General features: G+C 41.0%; 1 protein-coding gene across 1 annotated transcript in view; it reads left to right on the top strand.

Annotated features, from left to right (window-relative positions):
* LOC139116337 (twitchin-like) overlaps positions 1-12,156 on the top strand; it is a 37,255-nt gene that overhangs the window by 4,728 nt on the left and 20,371 nt on the right. The window contains exons 8-27 of the mRNA XM_070678970.1: positions 393-703; positions 1,106-1,403; positions 2,252-2,554; positions 2,788-3,081; positions 3,834-4,136; positions 4,682-4,833; positions 5,064-5,214; positions 5,463-5,567; positions 5,890-6,087; positions 6,377-6,488; positions 7,043-7,215; positions 7,364-7,495; positions 7,795-7,941; positions 8,105-8,257; positions 8,707-8,853; positions 9,208-9,353; positions 9,985-10,141; positions 10,520-10,631; positions 10,889-11,061; positions 11,488-11,766. Coding sequence (XP_070535071.1) covers positions 393-703; positions 1,106-1,403; positions 2,252-2,554; positions 2,788-3,081; positions 3,834-4,136; positions 4,682-4,833; positions 5,064-5,214; positions 5,463-5,567; positions 5,890-6,087; positions 6,377-6,488; positions 7,043-7,215; positions 7,364-7,495; positions 7,795-7,941; positions 8,105-8,257; positions 8,707-8,853; positions 9,208-9,353; positions 9,985-10,141; positions 10,520-10,631; positions 10,889-11,061; positions 11,488-11,766 — 3,846 coding nt within the window. The remainder of the gene's footprint in view (positions 1-392; positions 704-1,105; positions 1,404-2,251; positions 2,555-2,787; positions 3,082-3,833; positions 4,137-4,681; positions 4,834-5,063; positions 5,215-5,462; positions 5,568-5,889; positions 6,088-6,376; positions 6,489-7,042; positions 7,216-7,363; positions 7,496-7,794; positions 7,942-8,104; positions 8,258-8,706; positions 8,854-9,207; positions 9,354-9,984; positions 10,142-10,519; positions 10,632-10,888; positions 11,062-11,487; positions 11,767-12,156) is intronic.

Here is a 12,156-nt window from a genome sequence, read left to right as displayed (position 1 = left end):
ATTGTCACTATTCACAGCCACTTAGGGAGTCTATTTGTATTGTTTTCATTATATTGGTAAGATTCAGCCACCCAATTGGATAACAGCTTCGAAATCGCTGCGAGTCGGCCCAAATTTTGAGTATTCCCGTCAACCACTGACCAAACTATAAAAGCGAGTGTTGACGTTTTAGTCGTTTGATTCAAGCAATTCGATACATGCATCACAACTGAATTTTCACTTTATGTGTAATTTTGTTATGTTGTGAAATTTGAAATCATCATCGTAAATGACGTCACACTGATGCCAGTTACCATGGTTACAAGTAGGATATGACGTATGTCTGTTGATGATAAATGGCAATGACCGTTCAAAGATAGGACATTTTAACCTCTTTCTCATGCTTTGAACAGAGAAACCCAAATTAGACATTGGTGACCTGAAGAATATCAAAATCAAAGCCGGAGAGAGCTTTGAGCTGAAGCTGCCGTTTACTGGTGTTCCCAAACCAACGGTGACCTGGACACTGAGGGAAAAAGAACTCGTCGAGAAGAGTACAGTCACTATCAAGACGACAGAGGATGCGACCAAGGTGAACGTTGAGGACGCTCACCGTGAGAATGGCGGAGTTTATGAGGTGACGTTATCCAATCCATCGGGTACGGATAGTGCTAAAGTGAAAGTGACTGTCTTAGGTAAGACACACTGTATGGAATTTGTCTTTGTACTTTGGCGACAAGAAATGTAAATAGAAGTAATAAATTTAACAAGGATTAAAATGAGACATGAAAATTTTTACACATTTGTGTATATAACAACATTCCGGAAAAAAATAACTGATCAGAGTGCTGGAATGCTGACGTTTCTTTGCTTACTGGATCAATTTTTCCGGAGTTTCTTTAGCATTTATATTTTTTCCAGAGATCAAAACGTTTTCGACTTATTTTTAGCTCCCGGTCTTGTTAGTATATTTGCGGAAGCCGCTAAGTTGCAAAACTGTTTGCTCTTATTTATTTTTGATTAACCCCCTCGGGAATTAAATGATTGATCCGAGCGTAAGATTTGATTGGTACAAATTAATTCTCACTTACATTCCCCTCCTCATAATATTGATTCCGTTATACAGACGCGCCAGGAACTCCGGAGGGACCTCTTACTGCGTCTGACGTCACCGCTGACAGTCTCTACTCTACGCTGGAAACCACCACTAGATGGCGCCGACGAAGTTGACAACTACATCGTCGAGAAGTCTGAGGCGGGTTCTGGAAGATGGGCTAAAGTCACAAATTTCTGCAGTGGGCCAAGCACTAAGGTGCGCAATCTGGTCGAAGGCAAAGAGTACGAGTTCCGCGTCAGAGCTGAAAACCAATACGGAGCCAGCAAACCGCTCACTGGAGAGAATGTTGTCGCTAAGAACCCATTTGGTAAGATATTGGGAAAAAATGCGAGTGTGCTAATCAACTATTGTTACAACTCTTACAGCGAGAGCACTTATGTTCATTCTTTGAGTGTCACAGACAATTTTTGTCGCCTTTAGAGAATATAATCCAGTCATCAGATTATTCACAAAATTTTGATTAAAAACTGTAGCCAATGAAAAGTGATGTTCATTTGGTCCAAAATTATAAAAAAAATCACAGAAAAAAATCATAAAAATTGGTAAAATGTTACATTAAAAGTGTGGAGGGAAAAATTACAGCAATCAGAGGGTTAAAAGAATACTTGTAGCATATTTGATGAGTTTAATAAAGCGACAAGACATTTGATTTTAGATTTTAGAAAATGATATGTCCGGCTGACATTCATATACTGAGTGAGTAATGCATGGGAAATACCTCATACTGTTTTGGTACAAAGACATAGCTACTGGCGTTTCCTCGAAATGTTGTGTCACCCATAAATGTCACTATACGTTTTCAATCATCACAGAATATTTCAATCACTCAAGGCGACATTGCAATCCTTTTTCTTGACTTTGCAAAAACACATCAACTATTTCGAAGATAAAATTAGTCATGACATACTTAACGCGAAGTTCGGCTTACCGAGTAACGAATCTCATTTTTTCAGATGGCAACTTTAACCCGGACAATTCTGACATAATACTGACAATGCACAATGTTTAGTGTTTCAAATACCTTGTTTCAAGTTAAAAAAGACATCGTGTAGAATTCTAGCCCAATCCATACTTGTCGAATGTTTCATATGGCGAATATGGCGTCACTATATATTTTGGTTCTTCTAACTCCACCATGAATGGTCTGTCCAACAGATGCGCCAGGTGCACCTGGAGAGCCCAAGGCCACTGACACCAACGCCACAAGCGTAACCTTGCAATGGACTAAGCCCACCAACGACGGCGGCAGCCGAATCATCGGATACGTCGTAGAAAAGAAGGACGCCGACACCACGAAGTGGGTCCCCGTCAACAAGTCACCGACACCGGGAACTACTTTCACCGTGCCCAGATTGACAGAAGGTCGCGAGTATGACTTCCGGGTCATGGCAGTGAACACCGCTGGGCCAGGACAGCCAAGCCAAACATCGGAGTCCATACTGGCCGCACCACCACCATGTAGGTATACAGTCAAGGAACAGTTTTTACTGAAGTACTCATTGGAAAATTAAAACTCAAATGTATGGTAGTATTGATCGATAGCTTTACTTAATTACTCTTTTTAGATCAATACATGTATATCACCTTCTGACGAGAGAACTTCATTACAAGTTACGCCTCGTGGATATATGTTCAGCTTTCTGTGTGATTAGGCTTTGTTGTCTAACAGGGCTGTCATGATTTTCCAACAGCGAGACCATCCATTCCATACGATGCCAGGAACAAATCCATCACCGTACCCGCAGGGGATCCTTTCACCATCAACATTCCATTCGATGGAACTCCTGTGCCAAAGGCCACCTGGACCAGGGAGGACCAAGGTGACGCAGAAATCAAACCCTCCAATAGAATCTTGACCGACACACAACCACAGGAAGTGACGTTGAAATGTAAATACGCTGAGAGAGACGACAGCGGCGTGTACAAGTTGATCTTGAGCAACCCCAAAGGCACAGACACTGCAACTATCAAAGTCACAGTTGTAGGTGAGTAATGACCATGGAAACCACAATGTTGGTGCACATTGTTTTCTCTCGCAAAGTTTGATCACCAAAATAAGAGACCGGAATAAACTGCTTTCAAATAATTTCACTTGGCAATAGGTTTGCAAAAAAAGTTTAAAATACTGACACGGATAGCTGCCAGACGATATGCTTCTCAAAAATTTCTTCAGCAGGTCCCACCAATTTATTTATTTTGAAATAGTTGAGACCCAAAATCATTTTAATTGATTGCAATACAGACAAGCATAATAACAGTCAAAGGCAGAGTGGACTACTTTTTTTCCGTGTGAACTGACCATATGAAAAAGATGTATAAAAAAACTATTAATTCCACCAATGTTTTTCAGCAATCCTGTAAGTTCATATGCATAATAATTTTTGTCTTTATTGCCAACGCTTCATTTTATGTGTAATTTATGACAATGCTGCACTTGAAAAAGTATCGTTGATTTTGATGCATAATTTTCGTGAATTTTGAAGATTTTGGTCTTGAACTTGCAAATGGCGTTAGCTAGGTGGTCATTAATCCCCGCATTTGTCCGTTCATGAGTGGATATAGTTAGGAAAAGTTATAAAACAAAATGAAAACAATCAAAGCCTATAGTCCTACCCTGCTTCACACTTAACTAATTGATTTAAGAGAACTAGCTTTAACACATGTGTGAGGAAAACGGGGATAAGGTTTTACATATAGAACTTTTCTAAGAATCTCTAATTTGTTGTTGACAATTTAGATCATCCGGGACCACCGGAAGGTCCTCTAGAGGCATCTGAAGTTACTGCAGACACAGCCAAGTTGACTTGGAAACCGCCGAAGGACGACGGTGGAAGCCCCATCAGCAACTACGTCGTCGAGAAGAAAGAAGCTGGCACGAACACTTGGTACAAAGTCAGCAGTTTCATCAAGCAGCCCAACTACGTCGTCTCCAACCTCGACGAGGGCGTGGAATATTTCTTCCGAGTACGCGCCGAGAACGAGCACGGTGTCAGCGAACCACTCGACACCCAGACATCGGTGCTGGCGAAGAATCCTTATGGTGAGTTCCATTTTAATGTGGCCAGAGCTGACCACGTACGACGTGAGCAATACTGTCCAAAGCTTTGATAAATATCCTATTTTTAAAATTATCTTCAACAAATAAGTTATCAAATCATATTCTTTTCTTCTACAGAGTCGTCTGCATCACTGCTCTACTCCAAGTAAATTGAAATTGCAACATATCAAGTGCGTTACATCAGTAACGTTTTAGCTCAACTATGTGTACATTTGTTCATTCGGAATTATGGAATTATTACATGAAGTATCTGGCTGTAAACTTAGAAGATCATTCAATTTAATTTTCCCCTAAGTTCAAAAAGAACTTTCTAGATTCTTCACCTGATTTAGTTCTCTTTGAGAATCATGGAGGTATTGCCAAAATGTAATAATTTCCAATGTGTAATGCCGCGACAATATGTATTACCCCTTGATGGCATATAGAATAATTATTACTATTCGGTGAATTATTGGAATTTTCAATGCAGATGAGCTTATATCTTTAATAATTATGCACTCGTCAAATCGCGAATGTTTGCCTTTTAGATGTCCCAAGTCCACCAGGAAAACCTGACATCTCCAGTATTGATAGAGGCTTTGTCACTCTGACCTGGACAGAACCTGAATCCGACGGTGGCACTAAAATTATGGGATATACAGTGGAGCAGAAGGACATGGATACGAGCACATGGGTACCTGTAAGTGATCGCCAACATAAATGTAGGCATTTATACCATATACTTGGTCCAACTTGTTCTGAAAAATAAATAGCACCAGTCATGAAGAGCTGGGAAAGCAGTATACAATTATGAATGCACTCCTTCACATTGTAACTGCCTTTCCCTTTGTACGCATGCGTGGCGACGTGCGGAAAAGTTTCTGTTTGCCCTAACTCTGCTAACATTCTTCGTGTGTCCATTCCTTCCAGGCTGTCGAGTACGCCGTCAAGAGCCTCACCGTGTCGCTTAGCAACCTGGACGAGCATACCGAGTATGAATTCCGTGTCAAAGCAAAGAATATGGCTGGCTTCAGTAAACCCAGCAACAATTCAGACGCCGTTACGCCTCGTCCACAATACAGTAGGTTTTCCCATCATTAATCTCTTTCCCACCCACCCGCCAGATTTACACAAAATAAGACCAACTGGACAGAGTAAATCCCCATTGAATGAAATTCTCCATACGGCATGTGATCGATTACACTTATACATATTTACCAGTGTCAGGTTCAGGTGACATGAACGAGCAACGCTTTTGTACTTGGATACGGGCAATCTTGCGACAAGGCAGTTTTATAATGAACCATATTCTTTTCTCTTCCCTTACAGCAACCCCTGGTACGCCTTCTACACCAATTGTCGACGAAGTTGGCCGAAATTTCGTTGATCTGTCATGGTCACCGCCTAAATCTGACGGTGGCAGTAAAGTCACAGGTAATGCATCTCCTCAAATTCTGAATGCTTCATTATTCTATATATATTGGCCTTAGCTGAGAAGAGAACGTTGGTGTGTATGTGCTTGCATACGAATATGGTTGTAGGTTATGCATATATGTATCTAAGATAGAAGGTAGGTATAACACATGTGTATGTAATTGAACAGTATGGATGGATGGATGGATGGATAGATGGATGAAATGATGGATGAACAGATGGATGGATGAATCTAAATTTATGCCGGATGTTGAATGATAGAGCTCCTGTTGATGACGAAAAATAGAATGTTTACCTTACCTGAATCCTGCCTATTTCACAGGTTACGTTGTCGAGTACCGTGAACCTGAGAGTGACGACTGGAGGAAAGCGAACGCTTATCCAGTCAGGGAGCCGAGGTTTACAGTCGGCGATTTGATCGAAAATCATCAATACGTCTTCCGCGTCTCTGCTCAAAATGCTGCCGGTCTCGGTGCCCCTAGTGGCGAGACTAGCCCAGTAGAAGTCAAAGAAAAAATAGGTATGGCAATATATTCCTTGTTTTCTTTCGTTCTTTCGTCAATGCGTTGAAAGAATGTCTTTCAACTTGCAGAGGATTTTTGATATTCTTGGCAACAATCGAAATCGTTCAAAATATAAACTTATCAATGTTGAATCAGGCTGACATCGACGTACACAGAACAGGTTATATTGCGTCTCCTAGTCAAAGGAGAAAAGGATAATTGACAGTTTAATGGGGGTTTATTGTCTGTTGGTGACATGAATCAGTAGTTTCACAATAATCACCAACAAATCCATTCTAAACACAGTTGGCGAGCCAGCAGGTTTCATCAAGAGATTACGCAATAGCAATGGCGTGTTCGAGCAACCATTGACCTTGGAAGTGACAGTGTTGGGATCTCCAAAGCCAGAAGTCAAATGGTACGTTGCCATTCATATTTTACGATACTCATGCATACTTCCTAATAATTTACCATGAACTTCTGGTCATGAGCTACTTGCGACTACACTACACCTTGTTCCGTTGCTCCCTGCCGGTGGTCCACCAGATATAGACAATACAAACGCAGGTCCTTGCCTTGTCGGCGAGACCGGTGGTCACACTCGTTGATTTGTAGTATATCCCTACGCTAGACATCATGAAACGACGGCGAGGTAGCTGTGGTTTTATAAAGTGTCATTACCAGTCCAAGATTTCAGACTGCATAGACGGTGAAATATTGATGCTGTGCGCTGAAATCTCCCCATTCATCCATTGACCAAGTAACTTTTACCTGCATGGAACAACCAGAACTTATATCGACCGGCCGCTCTTTGAACACTGTCAGTAAAACTCATTCTGTTCAAAACAGACAGTATCATGACTCAAAGATCTCAAATTGACTCAAGTTCAAGACTATTCAAGAATTTCTGGCATTCTCCCATGGTTGACCCTTTCTATACAAATCTATGACTTTTTGCACTGTCAATTTCAGGTCCAAGGATGGCCGCGAGCTGTACACATCGTTCCGCGTGCAGGCCAAGGAAGACGACGACGCTCGCACCTTGACGATCAGAGACGTGAACTTGAGCGATGCCGGCGAGTACCAATGCGAAGTCAGCAACAAACTCGGCTCCGAAGTCTGTTCTTGCAAAGTTGTCATCGAGTGTAAGTAGAATTGATCTTCATAGTTTACCATTCAAGCGGGTGATTGTTCGCATATAAAGTTATGATAATGAAATAATCTATGTCAGCTAGTATTGACGTGATTGGATCATTTGCGTCTTCACTCATGATGACGTATTTTTCTCGCCAGGTCCACCCAAGATAAAACAAGCTCCGGACACCGTCACTACGGAGATTGGCAACAGCTTCAAGGTAAAGATTCCGTACACTGGTGCTGGAAATATCCAAGCGTCCGTCTCCAAGAACGGAAAGAGTCTAGAAGGTATGATGAAAGACAGACCCTAGGGTCTATGGATGAAAATATGGACATCTTGTCATGAGGACGTATAAGTTGATATCTTTCGCATATTTGTAAAGAGGGCGTAGTTGTCATCAATCGTAAAATGAGCAAAATTTAAAGGAGTGACGAAAAACAAGTAAAGTAGCCGCAACAACAACAACAACAACAACAAAACAAAAATAAAAAACAGAAACCAAAAAAGAAAGAAAACCTAAAATAAACAATAGTTTTACCACCAATTCCCTGGTTATCATTAACATAATACGGCATTGTTTTCCCAGAGGGCAAAAAGCTGAAGGTCATGGTCATGGACGATTACGTGGTATTTACAGTCAGGGATTGCACACCAGACGATGAGGGCGTCTTCAAGGTGACCATCTCCAACGACGTTGGCGCAGATACCGCGCCAGTCAACGTCAAGGTCTTGCGTAAGTAGTATAAACAGTGTGTAAATTTTCAATTGCCTCGTTTCAAGACTTTCATTCACTTTTAATCATGCTTGAATCGTAAGTCCGGATGTTCTAGGTTCAGAAAACAGTTTCTTGACTGTTGAATTTCTACATCTGACTGTGTCGTTGCTGTCTACAACAGAGGTGCCCGATCCACCCAGAAATCTCGAAGTCGGTGATGTCACGAAGTCTACAATAACGATAACTTGGAAGGCGCCTGAATACAACGGCGGTACGCCTATCAGAGGCTACGTCATCGATAGGAAGGAAGATGGAACTGATAGATGGTTCACAGGTATTTACTGAATTTAATGTCTCGATTTGCATCGAAATGGCTATTGCTTTGTAGCCGTCTTGGAAGGAAAATCATAATTTGTGTAACAGAATACTTTCTTCATAGAAGAAAGATACATGTCTTGCAATTCCTTGCAAGTCGTAATAGTTAGCTGATATTTCATAAGTGTACATGAATGATAACAAAACTGATTACGGCTTGTCCATCATGTCTACTATTATATTTCCGGAACTGCTGATCGTATTTTATGTATAACATTAACATGTAAAAAAAGTTTGCGTTCCATACAGTGTTTCCATCGAAGCTTTACAAATACAGTCATGTATCACAATGGTTCGTCGACATTTGAATTTTTCCAGTGTATAGTACGGTTTATTATGTGATAGCTAGTAGTGAAAGATTATAGTGCTTGTCATAAAGATCTAACATGTACCGTATCTCGACTACAGTCGCCAGCTCCGTCAAGGAACCCGTATTTACAGCACAAGGACTACACGAGGGTAAGAGCTACTGGTTCAGAGTTAGCGCCGAAAATGACGTCGGGGCCAGTGAACCCATAACCAGCAGAAATCCAATCCTCGCAAAGAATCCATTTGGTAAGGACTTTTGCTCGTTTTTGTTTTGTTTTCGATGTTTTTTATTGCTTCAACTAATAATCTAAACTCCCGGATGTAGTAGAGCTCTCAGAAGGCTTACACAGCTACCGAATCTTGCCAATCAATCATAATGATTACTGCCTATTTTAACGGTAAGTTGACTTATCTGTGGCAGAAAAATATAACCCTAGAGCGCCCTCACTGCTCAGAGTGTAGAATAGATTTACTCTAACTATCTGACGGCTCTGCAACTTGAATGCGCAAAATCTTATATGTTCACATGTCCAATGAATGATGACACTGATTTTCAAACTGTGTTAACTCAATGCCTGTTTGTGATTCGATAAACGCCAGATGTTCCCGACAGGCCAGGAGTGCCGACGGTGACCTCAGTGGGCGGCGATTTTGTCAGTCTCTCCTGGGACAAACCAGTGTCGGACGGCGGCAACAGAATCAAGGGATATCACGTGGACAAATCCGACGCGGGATCAGACAGATGGGTAAGTGTGCTCGGAAACCTTGTCAGTGTACCGTCGGACCGTAATAAGTTCATTATGATAAATTGTTGACTCTAGTGAACTCATATTTACTTACCTTCAGTTTTAGAAGATCGCCTCCATGTTATCGTTTATTTTAAGCTTCTGTTCCATAGATATACAGTGTTCATATTGATGACAAAGGCTAACAATGAACTTTTCATGTACATCTAGAAGAGTTCACAGTCGGCCACCAGCGTGCTTTGTTCATTTTTCTGATCAAGTAGTTTGATATGATTTTTGCAGTACTAGCTTTCATCCCCGTTTCCAAGTCCTGCTGTGAATTAACTGTGGCTCTATTCCGTTTGAACACCTTGTATAGAGTTTGTACAAAACGTATTTCTTCAAATTACCGTAAGACAGTAATTTTAAGGGAAATCACGGCCAATTACTGCTTACGTCGTCGTTTACTGCATTTGTAACTAATGTCCGATCTAAGCCCCACTCACTATCTGGGACATGTGTTGGCAAACTGCATCATCGACACCAATGACACCCGACTCTCTCAACGCCACTTTCGCCACAGTGTTTTTAAACATGCACTTCTCTGTGCTTCTCTGATGCTCAATCATTACATTTCGTTATAAATGACCAGGTACGCGTCACACGTAACCCAGTACCACAGACCATGTTCAACATACCGCATCTCATAGAAGACCGGGAGTACGAGTTCCGTATATTCGCAGTCAATGACGCCGGTGAAAGTGAGCCCTCACAGGCTTCCAAGCCAGTCGTCGTGAAAGATCCTAAAGGTTGGTAATAATCACCGCAAAAGGGGACACTGTTGTCTTTGCATACTTTTACATCATATTTCATGGTACACTATCAACAGAATCAGTTACAAAATAATCAGGGCTTTTATTATATGTTTCCACAATTATTTTACATTCTAGTATGCAAATCAACTGATAGTGAGCTAGTATGGGAAGGGAGAATATCCATCGGCCTAAAATCTTGTACTGTCTAGACTGGAGATATGTTCACACTGCTGTCGCTGTGAATGTCGACAATGACCCGATGAAAGATTAGATTCTGATCATTTTTCTAAATTACTCGAGTATCACCTTGCTGAGCTTGTTGTTCACCACACTTTGAATAAACACGTTCCTGTCTGCCGTGGATTTTCACAGCTTCCGTCAGACCAAGATTCACCAAGCAACTTGAAGATCAAATCGTCGTCCAAGGTAAAGTCGCCACATTTGAGTGCCACGTGACTGGGCAACCGAAACCAGAAATAAAATGGTAAGGTTTATTTCTTTACTTCCCACTATCCCATATTACGTCTCAGTTAGAATGTGTCAATAGCTGTAACTATGATGATGTGTTCATCGTTTTTGTTCTTTAACAAAACTAAACTGTTCTCTTCTTTCACAAGGTAAATCTTGCCAGTAAAAGATAAAAATACCGGATCTCTCGACGCGGTATCTTGATCTAATAAACTTCCATGCACACTACAAAATCAAAAACCGTAAAGTGTGTGTTGCTTTTTGCTCTGACAGGTACAAGAATGTCAGAGAACTTTACAACAACGATAAATATCTGATGACCCAGGAGGGTGAAAAGTGCTTCTTGACGATCAGTAACGTCTTTGGCGAAGATGACGATCAATATATCTGTGAAGCAGTCAACCGTGGAGGCAAGAAAGTGTCTAGAGCTCAGCTGACGATCAAATGTAAGTCAAAATTGTCAGGACACTCGCTTTGAAGACTTATAAGGAGTGTGTTGCCACGGTTTGTGTGAATCGTCTGTTTAGACTTTGAGCACTTTATGATTCTCAAATATGGCGTTGCAGAGTTCATTTGCGTGGCAACTGAGTTGGAACGCATGGTGTGTGGAGACACCATACCTGGTTTTAAGTATATGTATCTGCGATTGTAGCTTGTAATCATCACGTCCGCATGTGTGTCGACAACTCGTGTTTGCTGTTTGAAGAATTCAAAATGGTCGTCTCCATAAAGATAAACAAGCGTAAGACGTTTTACTGCCGTGACAGAAAGCTGAGTCATTTTTACCGGACAGTACTCTAACACACAACGGAAAATTCTCTGTTAGCCATTAAAATTTAGACCAAATGTATTATTTTTACTGTCGGCTACAGGTCCTCCAAAGATTAAGTTACCATCTCGATTCCAAGAAGGTCCCGTTGAATTCACCAAGGGAGAACCGTTGAGGATAAAGATCCCGATCACTGGGTTCCCGCAGCCCAAAGCGACCTGGTCAAAGGAAGGCACCAAAGTAACGAGTGGAATCGAATCGACAGACAGACACACAATCCTCAACATCAGCGTAGCAGATAGGAAACACACAGGAGTGTACAAGATTCTAGCTGAAAATGATCTGGGAACAGACCATGCAATTATACAGATAATTATCAGTGGTAAGTCTTCAAGAACCTGTCTTCAGTTGGACAATAGATGTAATTTTGTTTTACAAATTACTTTTCTGTGTGTTCGTGTTTCTAGGTACGTTTGAATGCAAAGTATCGTCCTTAAGACAACTGTTGTATAATGTAATATGCAATGTTATTATTTACAAATTTTATCTTGTCCGGACTAAATTAACATGTGAATGATAGCATTGGTTATTAGCACCCAAGGTCTGTGTTGACAAGTTGAGAACTTGGCGTTTCGACATGAATTTTGGAGTAGAATAAACAAAATTTCACAACCACTGCAAAATACTGGAAAATACATAAAAAATTTTCATAAGTAATAAAGCTATAACTTTCCAGAAATATGAATTTTCACATCGCTTTCTGTATATATGT

This window comes from Ptychodera flava, chromosome 17, assembly GCF_041260155.1.
Source record: "Ptychodera flava strain L36383 chromosome 17, AS_Pfla_20210202, whole genome shotgun sequence".
In the NCBI taxonomy this organism is placed as follows: Eukaryota; Metazoa; Hemichordata; class Enteropneusta; family Ptychoderidae; genus Ptychodera; species Ptychodera flava.
This window is presented reverse-complemented; position numbering and strand designations above follow the sequence as displayed.